Below are 24,320 nucleotides of genomic sequence, written 5' to 3' on the forward strand. Positions count from 1 at the left end.
CAGGATTGTGGTTCATGGTGCCAAACAAGTACAATGGCTGTCACATACGACCATAGGCTGATGAAACCTGGGCATCCCGTCCGCTCTGCCATCCATAAACATCAGACCGGCAGATCAGTAGTTGGGTGGGAGACCACCAGCGAATCCCTGCTGTTGTATGTTTTTTGTTTTGATTTTGTTTTGTTCTTGTGTTGCAGAAGAATTTGCTTTGCAGAATTTTCACGGAGTGGATGCAGCTTAAGCGAGCGAGCCCCTTTTTGCCCCCATCGATTTCACCTCGCCTAGCGATGATAGAGGATTTATGAATGTCATTTGCTATCATGTAAAGTACACTGTTGTGTTGTCCCCATAAACATATGACGGAACAACTCTGCCATTTTCAAATATTACAACCATCCCTTGCACGATACCTCGGAGCATCAAATGCCACCAAATAGCTTCGACCTTCGTAGGCGACAGCTCACAACCAAACGTGTCCTTCAAATGTGTACACAGGTCCCATCTCTCAACACAGTCAACATACTTCCAGCCGATGGCGAACAGTTCTCGAAAGCAAAGGTCCCAGAGAGCACGATGAGATCGTTCCGTGTATGGTGTTTCGCCTGGATACAGTTTCCTCCACTCCTTATCGTTCCTGAATTGTTGGCCTGTATCCCAATCTCGTTGCATCTCCATCGAAGCCTTCGCGGTTATTACAAAATGCGCATTCAACAGTTGTTTGAAGCTAAGTCCATACGATGCCGCCAACCCTTCGAAGTACTTTGTGGTGTTCTCGTGCTTCTCTTTGCAAAATTCGATCAATTCAAGTCGCCGCTTCTGATTAAGGCCCTCTCCAGCTCGGCCATAGCCGACAGCGGCCGGGCTTCCATATACTTTCATGTATAAATCTCCTGCCCAATCTCGCTCGAGACTCCGGAAATCCTCGTAGACATTTATAAGATCTCTCTCATCGGGGCTTAGTTGCGACAAAATCTTCTCTTTCTCGTTGGAATCCAGTTGTGACAAATATTTTGAGTCGACAATAGGCCGACAGCGCTTCTCAATGCGTGTAAGTAGCGCTATGCGAGCTTCGAAATGGTTGAAAACACTCAGAGCTTGCATACCGCAGAATCCGTTGAACAACACCTTGATCGTAGGTACACCCTCGATGGGTAGAAATGGCGTGATCAAGAAGATCAAATCGTTGAATGCTGTTCGTCGCCATGGTCTCAACCAATCTATGAGCTGGCGCTCAGGTGCAATTGCGGGCAAATCGAGTGCACTGCCTTTGTTCCATATCTCATCCGGAACATCAAGGAAGCTCAATAGAACCCAGACCTGAACTATCCGTTCTTTGTCTACCATGAAGAATCGGATTGGTTTAGCGGTCTTGTCAGGCTTCATGGTTGATTTCTCATTTCCAGGATCTGTCGTCTCTTTTTGTCTTCCCATCAACCTTGGACAAGTAGACAGGACGTTACACGCCATGGCATCCACCGTGGAGGAAGGTATATACAGCGGGTACCCTGTGGCCTCTGGGTCTGGGGAATGCTCGCCTGTTGAATGTAACTTGGATTTTTCGAAAGCCAGAATGCATCCAGCCGCCGGGACATCCAACGAACGAATACTGTAGCCATTGCCATCGGCATACATTTTCGAGTCTCGAGGCTTGATTTCGCGCCACTCCATTCCAAGACGTAGCCCAAGTATCACTACATCACTGACTCGTGCAGTCGCCAGTGGTCGGGTGACGCCCTGAGGAATGAGGTCCCAGGAGTACCTGCGATGCCGAACAACTACAGCCGTCTCGTGAGCAGAAGGGTCGGATGGGCGCTGGGCTATCCAACGCTCCTTGCGGTCAGCTGGGCACGACACTCGCACTCTTTTGTCACTTCGTACTGACGATATAAATCGTGAAGTTCTCTCAATAGTTGGATCCAAGAAACGACAAGCTCAGCAGTCTCTCCTCGGTCTTCTTCATCTTCTTCGATGTCGCTGGAGTGGAATGGCAGACAGACGTGACGCTTGATTCCCTTCAGTAGATTCTTGCATATTCGTGGAATTCTTTCCTTCCATCGAAGATTGTTAAGCTTCAGGGCTTCTTCGCCGTGGACCGTCAGAAAAGTTGGATCTTTTCGAGCTTGCACGCGTTTCGAGCGCCCATTGAAATGCGGCGAGTTCAGTCTCCAAAGATGTTCAGCTTTTGTAATCCCGCTCGATGCCGAATTATCTACCAGGAGAATATCTGGTGTTGTGTAGAATATCTCGTATCGAAATTCGGACCACAGCCAATGACTTTTAGTGAGAGCATACCAGGGCCCAACTGTGATCAAAACCTTGGAATCAGTATACTACTTTAAGACATTCTGGTATTCAGACCTATTACCCTGAAGCATGACTCCAGAGACGGCAATGAAAGGGAAGTTCTTCTCCGAGAACTTGAGACTTACTGAACGGTCTTCTGCAGCGTCGATAGCCCTCTGCTGTGCCGAACAACTGACCGATCAGTTGTAGAAATGACACGAAAAGCGCAACGAGAGAAACCACCAACGCGATGACTGTCGCGCTGTCAACCATGATGTAAAATGAATCTGCGGATGCTGCGATAAAGATATACACCTGAGAGCAGAGCTTTGACCATTATATACAGCATTCTTCTTTCAGCTGCGAGCGACACTTGTCGGTAAAGCTCACCAGTCGAGAATGAAGGACATGGATCTACATGTAGAACAAATCTACAATTTACAGCTCTTACGTCATGATTTCCCTCTCCTGATCCTTCTTGAGCTCCTCCTGCTCCTTCGCGGAATACACTGCATCTTACCCATGTTGTATTTATATGAGGAGCAAGATTGCTCCCTTGTTAGGGCTGAATGATCAGCGATTCAAATGCACAATCAAGCATGACAACCAAAATGGACCCCAATCTTACTCTATTATTCTACCAATGAGCTGATTCCGTTGCAGTCAACGCATATGAGCAGCCGCTTTGCTTTGAATAAACGGGAGCCTTTAAAGAAATATATGTGTAAAATGAAAGAGGGTTGAGTCAAGTTGGGTCCGAGATTTTCATTTTGGAGTTTCACCGAGTAGTCACGTGAAAATTTTTTGTTGATCAAAAACTTTAAGAAATATTTTTTTATGAGCTAGCCCTACGGGGGCGAATCCTGGTTTGTTCCTGGATTTAAAATCCAGGGGGAAAATAATTAAATCCAGGACTATTTTAGAAGATTAAGTTCTAGTTTTTTTTTCTAGGAATCTGCCGGGAAAATTGCCTACTAAAAAAAACCTAATCTGCGTGCACCGAGACTTACCCAGAGGGAGAGGAGTTACTCAGAGGGAGAGGACGTACTAAGGGCTGAAAACTTAGGAATGCTAGGAGGCATGCGCATTACATTAACTTTTCAAACTATTTATCGGATTTCCTGGATTTATTTGATCAAATATTCGAATTCCAGTATTTCTGGAGGATCCTGGACAATTTAGTAGATTTAAGAATATTATGGAGTTGAAAAAAACTAAATTTCAATAGAATCTAGTGAAAATCCAGGAATCCTGGCTAAACCCTGGAAATTCCTGGAGCTACTTGAACATATTGCTCCCGTAGGTTAGCGTTTTAAGTCTCCATTTGAGGACGAGCTTCACCCATCTCTTTTCACATTGTGTAAGGGCAGTAAAAGGAGAAAGTTGAGTATGCAGAGAAATGTTTCCCGTCATGACGGTGGACGGATTGCAGGGCGTATATAGCAAGGATGTCACGAATTCAATAGCATAAGAACACGATGAATTGGTATCATAGCAAAGGCTATATTATTGACCAAACTAAACTAAGGAAGGACGTGGTAAAGAGCGGTAAGGGCTTTGTATACCTACCCAATCCTTCCGGCGCACTTGTGATGATCACGCAGTATTCACGTGATGCAACCTAGGAATGTCACGACCTTGAAAAAGAAGACGCGTACAAAGAAGTTTAAGATATAAGAAACTCTCGGGACACTGAGATACAATAGAGAAAGTGTGATTGAGTTGCAGAATCGAAACAAATTTTCCCCCTGGGTATTTATTTTAGGTGTTCTATTACGTGATAATTTCCACTAATCTCTAGCAAGACCTTTCTGCGAACTGGCTTGATGAGTTTGCTTAACGAAATTCGAAACAAATCGGATGTCTTCTTGGCTCAGCCGGTAGAGCGTTGGTCTCATATGTTAAGTATGACTGAATTGTTAAACAATTTGGTGATCCAAAGGGTTTGTACCTCTTCAAATATAATTCCAAAAATATAATACTAACATTATCTCAGTCGTGAGTTCGAGCCTCACAGAGGACAAAATATCTATTTTTTTTTGAATTTTTTATGCATGGTAAAACTTCGGCTTCGCTAATTGCGTGCCTGAGCAAAAGCTCCCCAACAAAATTCAATACTTCGGACGGTGAAAGTCAAACAAAATGTCATTGAACCTCTAAACGATGTAAGCAATGCCTCAATAAGGATTCAATTAACTTCCAAGAAGCATGCAGTAATGGGCCTACAAGTAGGTATATTAAAATAAAGCTCTTGAAGAATTGGGTCACCTGGACGTTCTCGATTGAAATAAGCGAGCAAGTAGCACGTAGTTTTTCTTTCAGTGGCCGTTCTTGTTCCTTTGTAACATATAATTATTCCGTCCCAGACTACTCATGATGCCCACTTTCCAAACACAACGATTTTGAGTAAACAGTCCAAGACATTCTATGAAATCTCCCATGAAGAGAAACGAGTAGATATCATATCCGAGTCTTGCTCTCTCTGGCGACCAGACGACCTTTCTTTCCCTCTGAGAATAGCCACAAATCCAACAAGTCAAGACTACCAAGCTTCGAACCTCTCGCCACGAGATTCTCATAGAACACAACAGTACGGTAAGAATTTGTCTCGAGAGCAGGTCCTTCTAGGATGCAATTGTGGTGCGACAAACATCGACCGGCACACTGAATACATGTACAGCGTTCCGCTTGATCTGCGAATGTCAATGACATTTCATGGCTGCGTTCAACTCCTATCCTTGTGGTCGCGGTGCAAGAGAGGAGAGGCGAGAGCGCAAATACACAGCCTCTGTCGAAGTCTCTGGTGGAGCAGAAAGAGCGACGCGCATTCCTTCTTGAAGATCTGAACGAAGGTCGTCGTTGGATTCACTTCCTTGAATGCTCAAAATGTCTTCATCGATGTCATTGTCTTCGCGCTCACTGTCTTCGCTTTCACTTTCTTGGATACTCACACTATCTTCATTGCCGTCATCTTCCCTCTCACTTTCGTGGCTGTTAGTCTGATCACCGCTCGTCAATTGAGTTGTACCTTCCTCGAAGTCAACCTCGCTGGGAATATCGGTACTATAATGGGCACTGTCAATGCCATCTTCTGCGCCGTCTGCGCTGCCGCTGTCATTGCTATTTGAACCGTTTGTGAGATCGACCGACTCGTATTCGGAATGCCAACCTGAGTTAAAGTCCATCTCGAGTTCCAGTTGCAGATCCTCCGCATTGGAAAGGTATAAGGCGAACGTCAGCTCCTTCCGAGTGATTTTCCTGAACGCTTGAACCCAAGCTATGGATTCCTGGAGCTCTATAATTTCTCTCGCGGTCGAAGGAGTGGTCCAGATTTCAAGTTGTATCTCGTCAAGAGCCAGATGTTTGGCAAGATATTCGCAGAATTCCGGAACATGATCGTTCAGGGACATCGGACCTTCTCCACAAGTCCAAGACAATATCAAGCTCTTGATACCCCTGTGAATAGCAGGTCGGTCTCTTAAAAGGTCGATCATCAACAGGCATTGGCCCTCTTCACCACTTGCGCTTAGTACAGTATTTTTCCAAAAGAAGTGTCCAATTTCAGTTCGGATTTGGTGGTTGACCTGGGCCAAGGATATTACAGCGCGAAAGATGAGAGGATGTTTGCCATGGTCATAGATCATGTCGGGGTACTTCGAGTCGATAATACGCAAAGTATAGCCGTCTCTGAGAGGATGGCATCGGCCTCCCCATGTTGGTCGAATCGAAACCTCTATCCTATCATTCCGGCATTTGAGGCGAAAGGGATCGACGATGTAGTCGTAGATCATATCCCGGACATCTCGAGGAAGATCAAGAAAACGGAAGGCACGTCTATGAACCAGTCAGAAATCTTGTCGGCCGGCAGTGCGTACAGTCAACGCAAATCGCCTTGGAATGGTGTGATTAAGATCCCAGGATTTGAAGGTCAATAAAGTACATGAAACATACTTCTCAAGTATTTCATTGACCTTCAATTCCAGCTGGAGCATCAACAAGCCATGCAAAGTCGCTGTGGGATCTACTGACAGATCAAGTTCGAGGAGTACTTACCTTGTATGTGTTGGTGACTCTTCACTAGCTAGATCTGGTGAACTCACTATGCGACGCCCCACGCACTGAGAGCAACCCTTGGAGACGCAGAAGAAGCTGAAATCGCCATAACCATCTGAGATCTGAGGAATTTGGACAATCTGGTCGGGCAAAGTTGCAATGGCTCTAGCATGCCATCTCTGGTAAATTTCCAAGGCTGAGAACATATCTTCTGGCAGATGGACTTGTTGTCGTGTTTTGTGAAGTCTCAGCGCAGAAGCAAACGCGGTCAAGCAAGATGCGGGCTTTGGATCACCTGACTCTGATGTGGACAACAACATCGACCTATCACATTCAGCTCTCGACAACGAAATTGGGGCACAATCTGAGTATTGTATCCATAGTTCAGGGATTGGAAGTTTGAGGAACATTCACGTACGAGCCATTTGCCCCTTAGCAACCGAGAATTTCCTGTGTTTTCCGGATCTTACCCAGGTATCTATTTAGCTATCTCTACCGCATTAATGGTTTTCCATAATATGATTTTCTAATAAGGAATAGGGATTACATACCATTTTCCAGGCTGCTAGGAAAAAATCGATTATAAGATTATTACTTAGAGTCCTCTTAATGCGGTACTTCAGGAATAACCAATTTCAAAATTTCCATACCCCGATTCGAAGAGATCACAGCTTCCTCCCCAGGCACCAACCTAACAGCACTCTCCCTGTCCAATTCCTCCCCATCAACCTGCCCACTACCCTTCGTAACAAACAACAACTGCAACGCATCCTCCGCCGCCTTTGCCTCGAACCTCCCCCCATCCTCAACCTTCCACATCTCTGCCCTAGTTTCCCTCTCCGTAAATACCCCAAGTACCTTCTTACTCACCCCTTCACCCTTCCTCACCCACCCAAAATTCTGCGGCTTCACCAACACAGGACCCGCATACCTCGGCGCAGGATACACAAGGTCTCTCCCATTAACAGTCTCCCAACACGCTTGAAACCCATCAACTCCCTCCTTTTCTTTCCCATCAGCAAAATACCTCCCTCCTTCAAACCTGCCCTTCTCCGCTAGTTCTTTTTGCACACCCAATAGTTCCTCATAAGCCAAATACCCCTGTCCACTCGTGCCCCCGAACTGCAGAATCAGTAAGATATGCTCAACGCCATCTTCCACGTCGTTTTGCGGGCCATATTCTACGCCTTCGGGGTGGTAGCATAGTTCTCCTTCCTCGATGGTTAGCGAGGGGGAAATGGAGAAGGAACCGGAGTGGGCGTAGCGGAATTGCTCGAAGTTGTGTTTGTGGATGGGGGAGTAGAAGGACTTTTGGAGGGCGAGGGAGAAGAGGTAGTTGTTTGGGTTTGGGGTGTTGGTGTTGGGGAGGTAGGGAAGGCCTTGGAAGAGGTGCTTGAATTGGGGTTCGCCGACGCGGTGTTTGAAGCCGAGGGCCTTGAAGGGGTGGGAGGGGGCGTGGATTATTTCTGGCATTGTGGGGAGATTTGTTTGCTTGACGTGGGGAAATTAAGAACATTGGAGAAGTGGTGATTCTTGACTAGTTTATAAAGCGCTGACAGTTGCTGACGACTGCGTCATTACTTGGTGCTTACCTTGTCATAAGCTGTCGATCACTGCTGTGTGTTTATCCAAGTGGATCACAGAAGAACGAACCTTAAATAGACAACAGAGGTTCTAGTCAAAAACTCATTCCCAGATCCACTCGGAAGTCTCTAAGCGCTTGTTGCTCCTTACCCTGGGACAAGGCTGAGTGAAACATTCATTAGATCTAATTGGTCTACCTCACCCCGATAATCTAAACCAGCGCTCAATCTTCACAATTCTCTTTCCCTACCAGAGGAAATCTCTATACCTTCCCAACGCCGGTTCCTTGCTCCCCGAAAACTCCCCATGTAATCCATCTAATGCCGCAAAATGCTCGACAAGCTTTAGACCTTGATTGTTCTTCTCCTCTATTCTCTTCCAGTTCCATTCATCACCAGTACTGCTCTCTTGAGCTGCATCGTCTGTTTCTACCACTTCTAACGTCTCTGGTGTCGATTCCCCCGAGTTGGTCATCGTTGCCCATCCGCCCGGTTTCGGTGGGAGCATTCCAGCAGCTTCCAGCGAAACTTCCGGGTGAATCGTTAATCTTCCCAGCTTGATGACATACTTGCTAATAGCACTCGCGAAAATTGCCTTCTCGTCCAAATCCTCGCCTGTAGCTTCGCTGGCGTGACCGTTCTGGTTAACTTTCTGGTACTTCTTGCCCTTCCCAAACCAGCTCCCATCCGTCAGGATATATTCTTTCGGCTTGACAGCTCCTTTCTTCACAAAGTGAGTAACGATGTAGACCCATTTGCGATCCCAAGCGAGTAGTCGAGACCACATTTCATAACCTTGGTACATTCCGATTTCCCGTTTGAAAGTTGTCATTACGCCTCCTAGCATGATGGACCACTTTCCCAGCACTGGTTTGCCTTCCTTGTCCAGGACAAGCTTCTCTCGCGCGTTGTGCTGTAGCTTTTCAATGCCTGGCTGGATGAGGGCGCATATTAGATGTGATCGTGTGACGTCTAAATCGGAGAAGTATGTGGAGTTCGATTTGTGGAAATTATAGTCGCATTCCAGCAATGGGGAGTATGAGCTCGTTATGACAGGGAGGAAGAGTGTCGAAGGTGCAATATCAAGGGGTATGTTCGGTTTGTTGAATAGACAGTGGTAGAGGATACCCTGGAAGACGCGGTACTAATCTCGAGTCAGACAATACTTAGAGAGAATAGGGTATACATACATGCCACGCCCAAGGGACATTCTTGAGGTTTGCAAGTACAAGTAGAGCTGCGGCTATTCTCGAATACATGCCGGGCCCAGTGAAAGTGTTGATGATAAGTGTTCGTAAGTTGATGCGACTTGCGGAAGCCCCCAGCACCAAGGCGGTGGTGAAGGCTATCAATTTTATAGGGAGACTACTTGCGGACGCCATCGCGAAAGGAGTGAATGAAGAATACAAGAAGTGAAAACAAAGAAAGGAGAGTGAAGTCTTGATTACTGGAGCGGAATTTCTCTGATGTAAGCTGCAGTATAATTATTTCATATGACAATAGGTTCTCGGCGAACCGAGGCTCAAAATATCGGCGTTTTTAAACTCCGATCCTGAACTTGCGCCTCAAAAGCGAGGCTCGAAATGCAGGCTCGGATTCGTTTAAAGCCTTCCCGCCTTTTCGTTCATACAATATACATGGATCACAGATGAAGGGAAGAATCATTGGCAGAATCCTTTATTAGGGTAAGCAGATGCGACTATCAACGCGGGCGCCAGAAGGTTTGATTGGTCTTCCAGCCGCAGCTGCTGACTTCCTGGATCTTCAGCCCCCAAAATGTGCCTTGGCCTTGTAACATGGCCTGGGTCTCCTGAGACCTTCAGGATGGAACACGCCTATCAACCTTATGAATTATGCTATGTTGCGGCACAGTTGTATTCAGGATGCACTAGGACTGCTAAACGCGTTTCTTACAAGTTGTTCACTTTCCTCTTTCCCTTGAATGTTGGTTTTTTCTCTCGGGTTGGACGTCATGAAGTCGTTACTCTTGTCATTGCTTTTTGGCGCGTTGAACGTCCTTCAAGTCGAGGGAACATGCTACAATCCCGATGGCTCCGCGATCACTGATCCTGCGTATCAGCCATGTAATCAATTTTCAGGAGTATTCTCCATGTGCTGTGGCACGAATCACACAGGAGCCGTGAGTACTCGACCGTCCGAAGAGCGAGATGTGAGACTGACAAGTGGAAAGGTCGCTGTAGATGTCTGTCAAGGAGACGGACTGTGCCAGAACTCTGGAGATTCTGTATATTGGCGGCAAGGCTGCACAGACAAGACGTGGAAAAGCCCGTACTGTTTGAAATTGTGCACTACATCAGCAGTAAGATATTTTTGAAGACGATAGGAATCTCAATACTCACCATTGTTGTCAGGAGGGCGGTGATGCGTCAGACAATGTGCCCGTAGGCCAGTGCAGCGATGGAAGTTGGTGTTGTGGAGGGGTAAATGCGACATGTTGCCAGGACAAACTCGGTGTCGTGATCGCCGCCACGGTGGGAGCTTCTTCGACTTCCTCTTCATCATCATCATCATCATCATCCTCCACATCCATGTCTACTCAAACCTCTTCATCCGCGACAACAACTCCACCATCAACCTCGAGTACATCCACGAACACGCCAACATCAATCGCTTCCTCCGGTTCTTCCAGCGGCCTCGACAGCGGAATGAAAATAGGCATCGGAGTTGGGATAGCAGGCGGCGTGATCGCAATCATTGCTGTCGCAGGCGCATTCTTCGTCCTCAGAAAACGTCGTGCCGCCACAGACTACACACAGAATGGTACAGGGCCGGCATTTACACCATACCAGGAAGCAGAGCCAAAACCATATCCGGTCGAGGTTCCTGAAAATGTACATCGAGCCGAACTTCCGAACGGACCGCGGACACATGCGAGTAATGTTGAACTCGCTGCTTAGTGTTGGATGTGCTGTATATACGTACACCCATTTGAAAAGGCGTTGGTGAACTGTATTGGGGACATTCAAGTCAATTTATTTTTCTGCTGCAATTTAGCGTTCGATTTTCTCAGGCAAAATTAGGTGGTACACCGACCTCGAGGGCTTTGTTCTAATGAGATAAATGTTTGAGTTTTCGGTCAAGAGGGCTTAAGTATAGCCTTATGTACAGTACCAACACCCTTTGTCAACCGCAAGGCTGCTTCATATCTTATGCGAGAGACATGTTCACTGTACCTAGTAGTTCTATACCTCATCAAATTCATGGCCTCGACTCCATTTTCCTTTGCCAATGAGCAATCTTCACTCCCATTTTCGATTTACCACTATTAGCTTTGCATACCCTACCCAAGAGCACAAAACCGCGCCTCTGTACTCTACTTCAGAGCCATGCTCAAGGAACCTTTCCCAAAAAAATTAGATATTAAATGTACAGCACATTCGATGGGGCAGTCACAGCAAGTGCTCACCCAGCAACCTTGGACACAGTTTCTCTAAGCCAAGCCCATGAAGAAACCAGCAAAGAAGTTTGTCCGCGTCACTCATAGAATATCTCTGTGTTTACTACAATGCAATACAACTCAAATCTCAACGAAAATCACAATTCACACCACGGTCACGAAAAAGATCGTGGTTGATGACTTGTTTTATTTTCGTTACCCATCCCACCCGAGAGTTGTAAAAGAGCCACCCAATCTTCCATACATTACTCGTATGAGACCCATTAATATACATGTACCCCTCCCTTACAAAGCAAAGGCAGCGAGCATAGCAGCAGCACCGACAGCACCAACAGCCTGCTTTCTCGACCCCGCATTGGTAGTCTGAGTAGCAGCCGCGCTGCTCGAGGATTGAGAAGCCGAGCTAGCGGCAGAGTTGGCGGCACTAGCAGATGAAGTAGACGCAGAGCTAGCAGCACTAGTCATGCTGGACGCCATACTGGAAGACATCATCGAGGAGGCTGAGGAAGCGGAAGATGCAGCTGAGGTCGATGCAGATGAGGCTGACGATGCTGATGAGGCGATAGAGGATGTTGCACTTGATGATCCGGAGGACGACTCGGCTGCTACGAGTGTGCAGATCTCGCCTGTGATGCTTTGGACCTCTTTTGAACTCGTTAGTTGTGTCTCCATGGTAGTGTAACGTGATGTGATGCGAACTTACTCAGAGCATCACTTGTGGAACAAGCGCCGACAACGCAGGGAGTGGCAGCTGTTGTGATGGCATTCTTCTGAGCACCGCATTGGCACGAGTAATCGGTGATAGCGCAACCAGCGCCGGTGATGGCGTTTTGCAAGCAAGCCAGAGAGCAGGAGGGCAGCATTGCCATCTCGCTTGCAATGGTCTGGGAGTAGGCAACTGAGGCCAAGACGAGGGTTGCGACTGTGAACTTCATATTTGCGGTTTTTTGGGTGAGAAAATTGTTGAAGAACGAATGTGCGCGAGAGCAGGCAGAGAGGACTTTTGTATACTGAAGATCTTCTGATAGGGGCTGAAAGATTGGTGGGGGGTAGGACTGGGATCTTTATAGAAAGTCAATGCGGACGACGCCACGAGATGCTACATCTGTGCTCGACACTGGTCAGCGGCGTAAAAGGAAAAACTGGGTGGATAGCTTCTTGGAAAATAAACCGATTTGATTCCTTCTTTAGCTCTTTAGCCTAGAAAGCTCGTATCTCCACCGAAACCCAGTACCTCGGCAGATCACACCGAGAGACACTTATTCTCCTTGAAATCTGGGGTGGTCTTCTGGAGAACTCGGCCTGTACGTTGAGCTAGAGTTTAGGTTTAACAACGTGCAAGGCTAGAGACTAGTCAGCCACTTTCCACGAATGAAGATCGGACGATCCAGCGCGGGGTGAACACTAAGCACATAAGTTCCTCGGTCGTGTCCGCTGAATTGCAGCTTTGGTTTCGAAACCTGGAACTGCTGAGAAAGAAGAAGCCCAATCAACACTTTTGTGTTCACAAATAGATGAACCGCTGGCAGTCCCAATGCAGAGTATTGGATTTGAGATATAGGTAGCACAAGGCGAAAAGGGGTACGGCAATTGCCTCAAATATTTATTGTCGATGCTCAAGCTGAAGAACCTTGGCGGCCGCAGTGACTGAACCCGGTCCAAGATCCTGGGGGACAACCACAAAGAGAATTAAGGTTGGGGAGCTCTGTTTCGTCTCATCCAGTTGTTGATTTAGCATGAAGCTATGAGCGCCACATGGCGCCCGAACCTTGTTGATCTGCATGGCCGTACCGAGGCACTTTGTGATGGCTGCTGAAGGTAAGGGATGATGGTGTTGACGGTCGACTTGAGATTGAAGCACCATCTCGAGTTGGCCGTACTTAGTCTGCAGCTTATCCAGGAAGATGTGCGGGGAATGCGGGGACGAAGAGACGAAGTAGCAAGGAATTTCAGAATGGGAGTCGAGTCCGGCGAATGGCAAGGAGAATGGCATCTTCCGAGGATTGTGTTGTAGGATTTCATATTCCAGCGGTCGAGCCCTTCGTATTGCGGTCTGGATCGCTTTGAGTTAGATTTGTTCTGGTGAAGACTCTTTCGGAAGACGTAAGTCGAGAGCACAAATGACATCGTCTAGGTACGAGTAGATCATCTGAACACGAAAATTTGAATGGCTAGCAGTTTAGCAGAAGAACGGATGAAAACCGTTCGATTGTGCAGTTTGACAGAACTCAGCCGATCGTTCCGGACCAAAGTTGGCAGGAGGGAAAAAGGAGAGGAAACGATCGTCGTTGCTGAGAAGAGGAGAAGCTTGTTGGTTTTAGGTTCCGGCGGATGCAGGTACACGGCAGAGCAAGATCACATGAAAGCAAAAAGGCCGAAGCGAAGACGTCGTTCTGATCGACCTTCACTTGGGGATGAGAGCCGAACATTATACACCTCATGGATTCAGAATCATGTGAAAGCAATATATCTGCATCGTCTCGAAGAATTGACATGAAGGGATCCTGGCACTACAAATCAACCATCATGGCTATCATCTGAGTAGTTACTCGATGCTGCTATCTCTCATCATCCCAGAAAGCCATCTCAACCTTCAATTGTCGTTAGCAAGAACAGGAGGACTCAGGACTGTTGATGGTCTCTATCACCAGCTCTTCGAGCTCATCGACCATCCAGCTTCCAGTACAGAACATAAGTAATGTCCAATTACCAATCCAACAACTCAACCGACCTCAAATCTCCTAGTCAAAACTTCCCACCACCCCAACACGTCTCCCCACACAACTCCGCCGAATAGCTCCTATGCATCAAGAACCTATTCTGCCCCGTCCTCAACCTATTCTCCGTCATCTCTTCCATCCCGCTCAACTCGGCGAAATTCTCTGCTGTCAAAACCCCTTCTCCTTTTCTGCCCACCACAGCTAATGATCCAGGCACATCTCTCTTCACTAACAACTTCCACACAATCGCCATCCAAACAGGATCTACTGGTCCATCCGGCGCTGTGGCCCATGGCGACCACATTACAGCAGGTCGATTGCAGATGTCGTGTGCCAGGGACAAGACAGCTCGGTGGGAGGCCTCGTAATTCAGCCATTGAGGAATATGATAGAACAACAAAGGAAAAGTGATGGCGTCGAATGTCCGACAAACGAGACGACAGGCAGGGAGAGAGGGTTTATCGATTTGATGTACGTTTTCAAGGATCTGTTGGATGATTTCCACTGGGAGGTAATTCATGGTGTGGTTTCAATATTCGGCACGCGACTTAGAGATCTTGCCGTCGAATTGTCGGGAACCCGAGTTGCGGCTTCTAGACACCAGGATGTTCACCACAGGAGCGGACATTTGAAAAGAAATATTTGCACTCGGGAATTGCTTTTATTATGTCGTGGCTCCATTAGAGCTTATGTGAGCCCGACGCCTGGGATGACTGTAGAAGCCGCAGCGAAGCCGTGAAAAAGTAAGCAAAAATCAATACCATCAAGGTATACCTTGACGGGCAAACCATGCAGCAACGCAATGCAACGAAACAAATACAGACCGCTAATCTGTGGGTATCATGAACGAACGCATCCTCCACTCACTTCCTACGCAATAAGCCTTCTGCTCCTCGCTGTTCTTCTTCCCACCAACTCTTGAAGGTAGTCAGCCTCTCCGTGCGTTCCCGTGCCAGCTTCTTGCCTGGTCCAGTCTTCATCATGCTTTCTAGTCTCTCCAGTTTGTCGTCGAAATGTTGGATCGTTTCTCCCATCTCTCTGGCGCCCTTGGCTCCGCCGAATGTGAACGTCCTTCCAATCCCAACAGCTCCTATAGCATCCAATCGATCCGCATCTTGCACGACTGCCAATTCGGGATACTTTTGAATCATGGCCTTTACTGCATCCGGATCTTTGATTTCCGAAGAGTAAGATACACCCAGAACGATCCTTTGCACCTTGATAGCCAGCTCTTCAGGCGCACCCATACTCAGCAGTGTGGCGAGAACTTGCGTGTTCCCATCCTCGCCCGGATTCAAATATTTCTTGTCTCCCACGTCGTGCAGAAGCGCGGAAAGCGTAATGACATGTAGATCCAGCTCTGGCTCCTCGTCGAACATTGGCGGGGAAGCTTGTTTCTCCTTGTTGATCTCCGTGTATATCAGATGCGCAAGTCCCACCACTCTGCGAATGTGATTGAAGTCATGAGAGCCATCGTAGTTACTCATGTACTTCTCCACGAAAGCTGTAACCTTCGGGATCAATGCCGCATTGTGCTTGGTCTTCATCTTCTTCTTGGGTTTCTTTGGTGATACCTTGGGCAGTGGAGGTATTGATTGGGCAGTAGGAGCTTCAGCAGCAAGTTGTGCAGATGGTGCGTCTCCTTCTTCGTCTGAATATTCTCTGAATTCGGGATATTTCGACCTCCTTCTCATGCCCAATTTCTGCCTTAATCTTGCAAGGTTCCTTGGCTTTATCTCGAATCCTTCGGTCCGCAAGGCAGCAGCAATCTGCTCGTCATTCAGATTCTTGTTGTAGTGGAAGACAATTCGATCGCGAAGTTCTTCCGTCGCTGCTACGCGAGTCTTCTTTCGTGGCACGCCCCATGCTGTTAGTCTTCGTGAGATGGTCCGTTCAGAGATGTCCAGACCGAAGTCAATATTCAGACGCCGGGCAATGTCGATGATGGGGACATTGTCCTCGGAGAAGAGCTTCACAATCGTTTCTCGGTAGGGTTCGAGAGGTGTTACTTGTGGTCGTCCGCGTTTGCGGGGAGCTGGCTCCGGGCTGGAGCTCCCACTGGCGGACATTGCTTGTTATTGTCCCAAAGGTCGTTATCGTTCAAGAGGGTTGGTTCGTGTGTGTGGAGAGGGATGTACAAGATGTCTCTGCAGTCCGCCGTAGCGAATGCTGACATCAGTCGAACCTTCCCTTCTCCCCAAACAATGTCCCTGCTCGCGGTCAACATTTTCCATTGAAAGGTCTCGGACCAGTGTCCAGAGTCGGAAGTACACCAAAAAATACTGAAAATGTTCCTTTCCATATACTATGTCATGATCATGCCATTGGGAACGCCTCCCTCGGAAACGGCTTCGGCTTCCCCTCACTTCCACCATGCAATGCGGGGAAAGCTCCCCGGACTACTTTGCTATACAGAACGATGATGCAACTGATTGTAGACAACAAAAGTACTTCACAGATTCAAAACAATTGACAAAATGGCAGATTCAAGCTCCAAAGCAAACAGTCGTTTGACTAAGATTAGTGACTTCCTCACTGGAAGTAGGACTGCTACTGCCATTCCTTGGGATCCTAATTGCACAAAGTTTCCTACCAGGAGTGAGGTCCCGAGACGAGAAGATGCTCCTGCTGGAGCAGCTTGGGTCTGGGGTCAAGATGACTATGTAAGATTTCAATTATATTCGACTGAACCATTAACTTACGCTGTTTAGCTAGGTAGAATTAACCTACTTACACCTACTCGAGTCTCTGCTGCATCTAAAGAAATCAAGACCGGCGATATCGTCCCGTTAAACCTTCCGTTGAATGTCCCAGAAGTCCCAGCTTTCGCTCGAGAACCATTTAAGCACGAGATCAAGCCACTGGCGGAAGGTGTCGCCTACGATGACAAATACGAACTCAATACGCAGAGCGGTACTCAATGGGATGGGTTCAGGCACATCGCCCATATGCCAACCGAGACTTTCTACAATGGAACCAAAGGAAAGCACATCGGAGGCTCAGAGAATGATCCCAACCGATGTGGCATACACCACTGGGCGAACCATGGGATTGCCGGCAGAGGTGTGCTCATCGATTATTGGAGCTATGCTAAAGCCAATAACATCATCTATGGTAAGTCTTCCACATATCTTAGACTGCATAATGACTCACCAATGTTAGATCCATTTGACTATTATCAGATCTCGTTTGATGAGTTGTACAAGGCTGGTAAAGCACAGGGTATTGACATCAGACCCGCTGCCCAAGGTGGTGACATTCAGATTGGAGACCTGCTCTTCATTAGATCTGGTTTCGTTCAGACTTACCACACTACACCTTCTGATATCCGGGCTGCCGCTGCCTTGAGACCTCATTCAATTGGCAAGACAGATGGCCAACGCTGGGCTGGTGTCAAGCAAGATGAACAGATGATCGACTGGTTGCATGATAGCTATTTCTCCTGCGTTGCTGGAGATGCTCCATCTTTTGAGGCTTGGCCTAGCCAGGAAGAGTACATGCTCCACGAGTACATCTTGGCCCTTTGGGGTATGCCATTGGGTGAGATGTTCGATTTAGAGAAATTGTCTCAGACCTGCAAAGAGAAGGGAAGATGGACTTTCTTCGTGACGAGCTCTCCAGCTAACTGCGAGGGTGGTGTCTCGAGTCACGGCAACGCGTTGGCAATCTTCTAGGTGTTGGATATTTCATGATGATCTACGATCTCTTTGTATATGTGTATATATCACACTTTCATTCCTTACGTGGGAAAAGGCAACATAGGCAACATCAAAGTCTGTATTCTTTTTGTCTGATCTCGCGCATGTTCCTCATCTCCTTCTCACTGCCATATAAGACAGACACGAATACGCGATCAGTACTCATATCAGGCTCGGAATGGACTGGCGAATCAACCTGGTCCCAAGAAAACTTTATGATGCTACCACCAGGTAGTCCTACCAAAGGCTGCCCAGCCAAACGCTTTGCAACACGAACTTCTTGTTCTTTCGCAGCAGCCCAATAAGCGGCCCCATCTTGTTCATAACTTGGCATTCTGATAGACTCTTCTTCGTCTAAGACTTTCTTCACGAGAGGACTTTCAGTCATGATCCTGGTAGGATTTCCGAGCAAGGTCGTAGCATATTTGCTGTTCACTTCTCCTGGTCTGTCCGTGGTATACATTCGTCCATCTCTGTGCCATCTCGGAGTTTCGGTGTATTCATCTGTAGGTTTGGTCATGCGGATAGTGAACTATGTTGCTTGAGCTGAATGGTGACTGGCATCTGGAACCACACGTCTTTTTTCTTCAAGATAGTCGTTTGAAGTAAGTGTGATGAAATGCCTCAGAATCTCTTCAACTTCGGATTTTGTGGCATCCGAGTTCGAAGAGACGAAGTTGGAAGCTTCCTCTAGAATCTTGTCTTGGTCGAGGACGCCATAGTAGTTGTACTCTGACGCGGATTTCATCGATGTGATACTGACCGACGCAGTCCCCTCGAGGATGGCGAATGGAGCAGGTCGCATCTTTGTCTGGTAAGCTTATGATGGGTAAATGGTATCTTTGGACCTTGACCTTGTTCTTGGATCCTTCGGTCTTCCCCGCTTTGAGGTCAACGCTTGGTGACATCCTTCAAGCACGTGAAGACTGTGTTGGACAATCGGATATCTGAAGCGCCACAAAGGATCACAATCCTCCAACGCTGTTAGGACTTGTTGCTGCTAACATGTTAGCTTCGTCAGAAATCCTCGCCTGAAGTTGATATTAAATTCATCACGTGGGAGGCGCGGGTGGTTGCATTAGAGTGAAGCTTCATTGCAAGTTCGCAACGACATCTTCATCGCTCGTGGTATAATATCAGTCAATCTCCAGACGCCAAGCAATCTTATGATGTCCACTGTCAGTCCCTCATTCACATGAAGATAGTATCCTTGCAATAATCCCTGCCAATATGGGATCAGGTACAGCCCCATCCGTCCAGGAACACTTTCCGTGGTGAGAACTCCTGCCGAATCACTACGGGACGAGCCTCGAACGAGACATCTACCGAACTCGACAGGCTTATCGGCGACGCAATCCATGCAGGTGTAACTGCACATCATCTGAGCTTGAGGGTCTTCTGGCCTTCTATTCGAGATTCCATGCCGGCGCTTGTCCTTTGTGGCGGTGACGATCTTCCAATCAAGGTCGAACATGAAGCCACGCCACCAGCAAGGCGGAGGCGAACCTAAAGCGTTTCATGAACCGTGAAAGGGCTCAACTGAGGATTTCATCTCTTCCATCACATTGCCCGCGCACGCTTTCAGAAAGGATTCACCGCGTGCAACTGCCCTCGGACCGATGCCCAACTGTAAACGGCCTAGTGACCACTTTGGGAAGCTCGTCGATGATGGATCCAGGTGAATAGGTAAGGGTCTCAGGGTCCTGACCATAAAGGTAGATCCATTTCCTCTTCTACTTGCTCTCCACCTTCTTTGCGCAACGTCAAGAAATTCAAGATGCTTCTCAACTTTTTGCTCTCGTTGGTCTTTGCTGGCTTGGCTGCTGCTCAATGCAATGGTAATACTGCGCTTTGCGGCAGACAGTATTCCAATGTTTCATTTATTGGAACCCATGACTCGGCTTTTGTTGGTGTCTTGCCTACGGACAACCAGCTCTTGTCTGTCACCGATCAACTCAATGCCGGTATTCGCTTTCTGCAAGCCCAAACCCATCTGCTGAATGGAGCTCTCGAATTGTGCCATACCTCTTGTATCGAGGAAGATGTGAGTTTGCGCTTCATTGGCCGGAGCTCTCTGAAGTCATTCTAATCATAGTATAGTCAGGAACATTGGTCTCTTATTTGACTACTGTCAATACCTGGATCGCCGCAAACCCGAACGAAGTCCTTACAATCCTCTTGACCAACGGAGACAATGTGGATGTTAGTCTGTTCGGCAATGCTATGTCAACATCTGGGCTTTCCGCCTACGCATACACTCCACCCAGCGGGCTCAGCATGTCCGATTGGCCTACACTTCAAGAGCTTATCACCGCTGGAACCCGTCTTATCATGTTCTTGGGTACGAATATCCCCTTCCCGTCAAAAAAATACTAACAGCTGCAGATTATGGAGCAGATACCGCCACAGTTCCGTATATCTCCAATGAGTTCGCATACTATTTCGAGACCGCATACGATGTCACAGACAGCTCGTTCCCTTCTTGCGCCCTCGACCGACCTCCTGGATCAAGCGGATCAGGATTGATGATGATCGTCAACCATTTCTTGGACTTGGATATCCTTGGTATATTGATTCCTGATGAACTTGCTGCTGGTACCACGAATGCTGTGACCGGAACTGGTAGTATCGGAGCGCAAGCTAGCTTGTGCTACACTACTTGGGGAAGACTGCCGAATGTGGTTCTTGTTGACTATTTTGAGTTGGGTAAGTGATTGAAAACTTATGCGAGAAAGGTTACTTGCTGACTTTGGTGTAGGTGATGTGTTTACGGCTCAGAATACCCTTAATGGGCTCTAAATCGACATGTTTCCAGGTAGCGCAGATTACTTAATGAATTAATTTAATGAGAAGCGTACCTCCGGGGATTAGTTTCAACATTGATTGTGAAGCACTTGCTTGAGCTCCTGGCTTCCTATACCTACCTAAGTGGGTAGTGAACCACCTTCTTGTTCGTTTTCAGAGGGAACTCGTTAAGTCTCATGCAAAGTTGCGCTCCAGAATATATCTTTGTTCAGCCTCAAATCTCACCAGGGTGGATCACGAGGGTATGGAGGCGGCTGAGTCGACTCATGTATACATAAAAGTCAATTGATTCTGGATAGGGTGATGCCTGAAAATCATTTGTTGAAGGTCAACCCCAGGGTACGAAGGTGTGTTGTAATATATTGAGGGATATCTTTCGAATAACAGAATAATCTCAGGATGTAAGGCAGGGATAATCGCAATTGCTCTCAAAGTAGCTCGTCCATCTCAAGCATATACGAACCGTCGAAATAGTTGATATTGTGACGGATACTAGGCCACGGTCTAAAGGTGCGTCTTTCCTCTCTTTTTGCTTTCATAGCTTTCCCCAGAACTCAGAGCAAAGGGTAGCGACTTCCTTTCTCTGTACCCGGATGAGCTCATGTGTAGCGTCCTTCACCAGTACCACATCTCCTTTCCACCCCATCTTGTCCAGCTCTTTTTTCGATTGCTCCGGCTCAATGACCCCATCCTTCTCGCCCAACAAAATCAGAACTTTAATTCCACTCTCATTCAACTTCGCATAAGACTCATGCTGATCAAACGGAGAAACATAATTCCAAGTGCTCGTAAGACTCGCTTCGTACCCCTTATGCTCGGCAATCTCCCATTGTTGAATCGGGACAGTGTCCACCTCTCCCTTGATCATCTTCTCTTTCCATCCGTCCTTCACAACAGGCTTTGATCCGTTAATGTAAGCCATAACTCTACTCCTCCTCCACCATTCCAATCCCCACATCCCATAGCCATCCATACTAATAGTATCCCACCAACTCCTCTCACTCTTCCTCCAAAGCCCCGCAGGAGCAACACCCACCACGCTCTCCACAGTCTTCTGATGAATAGCCGAAAAAGACACAACAATCGCTCCCCCAAGACTGAATCCAATGAGATTCACCTTGGTCCATCCCAGGTGCAACAACAACTCCATGATCTGAGCATGCATCAAAGCAGGAGAATGTGTTTCCAACGGAGTTGAAGACAATCCATGACCCCACAGATCATAGATCACGACGTGATTCCCCGCGTCGGTGAGGAGGCGAGCGAACGGCGCAACACCAATGGCACAGGTTCCACCGCCGTGGACGATCAGGACGCGGCGGGAGGTGGGCGGAGCAGCGGGGGAGAAATCATAGTAGCGGGTTGTTCCCCACGACGACGGAAGGGAAGTTCCTGCGGGGAGGAGACCCGCAAAGGAGAATTGGGAATCGAAGGAAGACACTGGGGGTGGTGGGATGTGGTTTAGTCCATTGATGAGATAGGGGTGTGGAAGAGTGGGGGCCGAGATGGACATTGAAGAAATGAAGAGTGTTTATGAAGGAAGGGACGAATACTTCTGAGCAGTCTGATCGTGAGACGAACATGTGAGGTATAGATATACTTGCGACTGAATGTCTTAAAAAAGGCGCAGGAGCTTTATTATTAATCCTTCATTGATACTTCGTCTTGCGAGGTTGTAGTGCTTATTGGATGCTCGTAAAGTCGGCCGACTCTCCGAGTGGAGACACTACTGTAAGAGACCCGAAGCCGACCCGCTCTTGTCACCGAGATACCTGGTAATGTCTCCTCGTATAGTTGTGGTGAGGACTGAGTTGTTATCTAAGATCATTCTTGGGGTTTATACACCACTAGGATGTGTTGTGGCCGAATCTTGAAGCGTGAATGAGCAACCCATCATACAAAACGAGTGAAGAAGTTCTCAGGAGACACTTAAGAACAGTATGACTCAAGAACAATCCGATATCAATGAATGAAAATAGGTTCAGTATATGCTTTTTGAAGAATTCTGCAGTATACAGTCATCTACGATAAACAAATCCAAAACAGCAAGTGCGAATCTGATTGCAAGCGAACCCCACGTGCCGATTCCGGCACTTCGTTCTCCATATTTTCTTCCTTCAGGTTGCACAACAACATTTCCGTAACCAGAGAGTCTCAACGATAATAGACTCATTTTCACCTATTTCAGAAAAACCAAGACCATCTCCAACATCAAGATGGGTTCAGTCTCAAAGACAGAGTAAGTTTCCGCGGACTAATGGTGATGCATGAGGTGACAATTTTCCAGATTCCCTCCTATCAGGGCATGCATCTTTGATATGGATGGTCTTTTGATCAACACGGTGAGTCCCAATTTACGATAGCAGACTCAGATGCTAAAGGTGAATAGGAAGATATTTACACCGACTGCACAAACATTCTGCTCGAAAAGGTCGGCAGGCCTCCGATGCTTTGGTCCTTCAAAGCCAAACTCATGGGTGTCCCAGGGTAAGGCTTACTTTGATCTTCTCTTGTGGGAAAATAGGTGAGAATAGTACTGAATCCTTGGATAGATCGTCAACGGGCAATACCTTTCACGAATGGGCTCAGGTTCCAATCCCTCGCGAGCAATTCAACAAGGACCTGAAGGCACTTCAATACGAAAAGTTCCCAAAATGCAGACCACTTCCAGGCGTCGAAAAGCTGCTGCTAGACCTCCAAGCAATGCACAACATCAACGGAGACAAAGTCCATGTTGCTCTAGCATCCAGCTCTGACAAGACCAATTTTGCATGCAAGAGCACGAGTCCCGACACCAAGGTCATATTCTCCGTCTTTCCACAGGAGCAACGAGTTCTGGGCGATGATCCAAGACTGAAAGAAGGTCGAGGAAAGCCAGCACCTGATATCTTCCTGATGGCCCTGCAGACAATCAATGATACTCTGGCTGAGGGCGAGAAGCCTATCACGCCTGAGGAATGTCTTGTTTTCGAGGACAGTGTTCCTGGTCTGGAAGCTGGGAGGAGAGCAAAGATGAGAGCTGTTTGGGTGCCTCATCCCGAACTTGCCAAGATCTATGCTGCCCAGGAAAAGGAAGTTCTTGCTGGTAGGATTGGTTTGGTTCCGATCGGGGATGAGTGGCAGCTGGGAGAACTGGACGATGGTTGGGCGGTGAGGCTTCCGAGTCTGGAAAACTTTCCATACAGCGATTATGGAATGAAGTCCACGCTTTAAGGTTCTCGTGAAGCTCATACCCGAGACTCACCATTCACACGACTTGCATTCGGAAACTATGGAAGTTTAGTTTGCTTTCAGCACAATCGCATGTGCTAAGATCGTGGGACATCGATCGACGAATTTTCTATGTTTTTTACATTACTAGACTTACAATAGACTAGAGATATAGATTAGAACTAGCAGATCATATACAATAGACCAGAGAGGGCTCTAGCGCATTGAAAGCCGATCAAATGCCTATTCATGTGAACTAACCACGTGACAGCATGGTGCTTGACTCTTTGGGTCCCTAGTCAGAATGATACAACGGCAAAGTCTCACTATTCACCTCATTTTGATTCTATGCCGGAGTCAAGAGACCAAAATATCACCAAAAATTCAATTCTCAAAATCAACAGAAAGCGTGATCTGCCTCGGCGCAGCCCCTTTAAGCGAGTTACTATTTTTGCCAACTCCGCGTCTGCGCTACGTCAACCTCAATACAAGCTGATCTCACGCGCCTCCCACCAGGCAGTCACTAACACTTTCCGATGGCGACATTGAA

General features: G+C 47.4%; 13 protein-coding genes and 1 non-coding gene across 14 annotated transcripts, besides 1 other annotated feature; 5 read left to right on the forward strand and 9 right to left on the reverse strand.

The window, feature by feature from the left end:
• Nucleotides 1–40: 40 nt before the first annotated feature.
• Nucleotides 41–301: a sequence feature (Protein overlapping with rRNA (LY89DRAFT_215206, KUJ11904.1) was converted to a misc_feature.).
• A 17-nt stretch (nt 302–318) lies between these two features.
• Nucleotides 319–2,573, reverse strand: LY89DRAFT_786072 (uncharacterized protein; the record flags this gene model as incomplete). The annotated part of the gene is made up of 3 exons (XM_018222949.1): nt 2,430–2,573; nt 1,883–2,302; nt 319–1,817 (listed from the first exon to the last, which is right to left on the reverse strand). Exons 1-3 carry the CDS (start codon nt 2,554–2,556, stop codon nt 319–321), a joined length of 2,046 nt encoding a protein of 681 aa, XP_018066260.1. The 5' UTR covers nt 2,557–2,573.
• A 1,572-nt stretch (nt 2,574–4,145) lies between these two features.
• Nucleotides 4,146–4,306, forward strand: LY89DRAFT_t60. The gene has a single exon. It is a non-coding gene; the product is annotated as a tRNA-Met (tRNA).
• Nucleotides 4,307–4,607: 301 nt separating this feature from the next.
• On the reverse strand, nt 4,608–6,566 carry LY89DRAFT_786073 (uncharacterized protein). The gene is made up of 2 exons (XM_018222950.1): nt 6,337–6,566; nt 4,608–6,117 (listed from the first exon to the last, which is right to left on the reverse strand). Exons 1-2 carry the CDS (start codon nt 6,540–6,542, stop codon nt 5,016–5,018), a joined length of 1,308 nt encoding a protein of 435 aa, XP_018066261.1. The 5' UTR covers nt 6,543–6,566; the 3' UTR covers nt 4,608–5,015.
• A 376-nt stretch (nt 6,567–6,942) lies between these two features.
• LY89DRAFT_653420 (uncharacterized protein) lies at nt 6,943–7,809 on the reverse strand (the record flags this gene model as incomplete). The annotated part of the gene is made up of 1 exon (XM_018212251.1): nt 6,943–7,809. The coding sequence occupies one exon, from the start codon at nt 7,807–7,809 to the stop codon at nt 6,943–6,945; it is 867 nt and encodes a 288-aa protein (XP_018066262.1).
• A 218-nt stretch (nt 7,810–8,027) lies between these two features.
• Nucleotides 8,028–9,429, reverse strand: LY89DRAFT_653422 (uncharacterized protein). Its single transcript, XM_018212252.1, has 2 exons — nt 9,110–9,429; nt 8,028–9,063 (listed from the first exon to the last, which is right to left on the reverse strand). The coding sequence occupies exons 1-2, from the start codon at nt 9,299–9,301 to the stop codon at nt 8,167–8,169; spliced, it is 1,089 nt and encodes a 362-aa protein (XP_018066263.1). The 5' UTR covers nt 9,302–9,429; the 3' UTR covers nt 8,028–8,166.
• A 142-nt stretch (nt 9,430–9,571) lies between these two features.
• LY89DRAFT_786076 (uncharacterized protein) lies at nt 9,572–11,108 on the forward strand. Its single transcript, XM_018222951.1, is given in 4 exon segments — nt 9,572–9,667; nt 9,687–10,059; nt 10,111–10,239; nt 10,292–11,108. The coding sequence occupies 3 exon segments, from the start codon at nt 9,862–9,864 to the stop codon at nt 10,835–10,837; spliced, it is 873 nt and encodes a 290-aa protein (XP_018066264.1). The 5' UTR covers nt 9,572–9,667; nt 9,687–9,861; the 3' UTR covers nt 10,838–11,108.
• A 514-nt stretch (nt 11,109–11,622) lies between these two features.
• Nucleotides 11,623–12,272, reverse strand: LY89DRAFT_673720 (uncharacterized protein; the record flags this gene model as incomplete). Its single annotated transcript, XM_018213381.1, has 2 exons — nt 11,623–11,981; nt 12,041–12,272. 2 exons carry the CDS (start codon nt 12,270–12,272, stop codon nt 11,623–11,625), a joined length of 591 nt encoding a protein of 196 aa, XP_018066265.1.
• A 1,855-nt stretch (nt 12,273–14,127) lies between these two features.
• Nucleotides 14,128–14,559, reverse strand: LY89DRAFT_543119 (uncharacterized protein; the record flags this gene model as incomplete). Its single annotated transcript, XM_018208205.1, has 1 exon — nt 14,128–14,559. A coding segment is annotated over one exon (432 nt), but the record flags the coding sequence as incomplete, so codon positions are not given.
• A 361-nt stretch (nt 14,560–14,920) lies between these two features.
• On the reverse strand, nt 14,921–16,126 carry LY89DRAFT_673721 (uncharacterized protein; the record flags this gene model as incomplete). Its single annotated transcript, XM_018213382.1, has 1 exon — nt 14,921–16,126. One exon carries the CDS (start codon nt 16,124–16,126, stop codon nt 14,921–14,923), a length of 1,206 nt encoding a protein of 401 aa, XP_018066267.1.
• A 149-nt stretch (nt 16,127–16,275) lies between these two features.
• On the forward strand, nt 16,276–17,835 carry LY89DRAFT_786080 (uncharacterized protein). Its single transcript, XM_018222952.1, has 3 exons — nt 16,276–16,720; nt 16,769–17,171; nt 17,220–17,835. Exons 1-3 carry the CDS (start codon nt 16,535–16,537, stop codon nt 17,729–17,731), a joined length of 1,101 nt encoding a protein of 366 aa, XP_018066268.1. The 5' UTR covers nt 16,276–16,534; the 3' UTR covers nt 17,732–17,835.
• On the reverse strand, nt 17,826–18,566 carry LY89DRAFT_593912 (uncharacterized protein; the record flags this gene model as incomplete). Its single annotated transcript, XM_018209774.1, has 2 exons — nt 17,826–18,287; nt 18,327–18,566. Coding segments are annotated over 2 exons (702 nt in total), but the record flags the coding sequence as incomplete, so codon positions are not given.
• Nucleotides 18,567–19,532: 966 nt separating this feature from the next.
• Nucleotides 19,533–20,554, forward strand: LY89DRAFT_738553 (PLC-like phosphodiesterase; the record flags this gene model as incomplete). Its single annotated transcript, XM_018220385.1, has 4 exons — nt 19,533–19,799; nt 19,856–20,096; nt 20,141–20,461; nt 20,514–20,554. 4 exons carry the CDS (start codon nt 19,533–19,535, stop codon nt 20,552–20,554), a joined length of 870 nt encoding a protein of 289 aa, XP_018066270.1.
• An 87-nt stretch (nt 20,555–20,641) lies between these two features.
• LY89DRAFT_215460 (alpha/beta-hydrolase) lies at nt 20,642–22,256 on the reverse strand. The gene has a single exon (XM_018205901.1). The coding sequence runs from the start codon at nt 22,071–22,073 to the stop codon at nt 21,096–21,098; it is 978 nt and encodes a 325-aa protein (XP_018066271.1). The 5' UTR covers nt 22,074–22,256; the 3' UTR covers nt 20,642–21,095.
• Nucleotides 22,257–22,403: 147 nt separating this feature from the next.
• Nucleotides 22,404–24,003, forward strand: LY89DRAFT_709830 (HAD-like protein). Its single transcript, XM_018217787.1, has 4 exons — nt 22,404–22,799; nt 22,848–22,902; nt 22,950–23,047; nt 23,113–24,003. The coding sequence occupies exons 1-4, from the start codon at nt 22,777–22,779 to the stop codon at nt 23,771–23,773; spliced, it is 837 nt and encodes a 278-aa protein (XP_018066272.1). The 5' UTR covers nt 22,404–22,776; the 3' UTR covers nt 23,774–24,003.
• The last annotated feature ends 317 nt before the right edge of the window (nt 24,004–24,320 follow it).

This window comes from Mollisia scopiformis (genome assembly GCF_001500285.1).
Source record: "Mollisia scopiformis unplaced genomic scaffold LY89scaffold_22, whole genome shotgun sequence".
Lineage (NCBI taxonomy): Eukaryota > Fungi > Ascomycota > Leotiomycetes > Helotiales > Mollisiaceae > Mollisia > Mollisia scopiformis.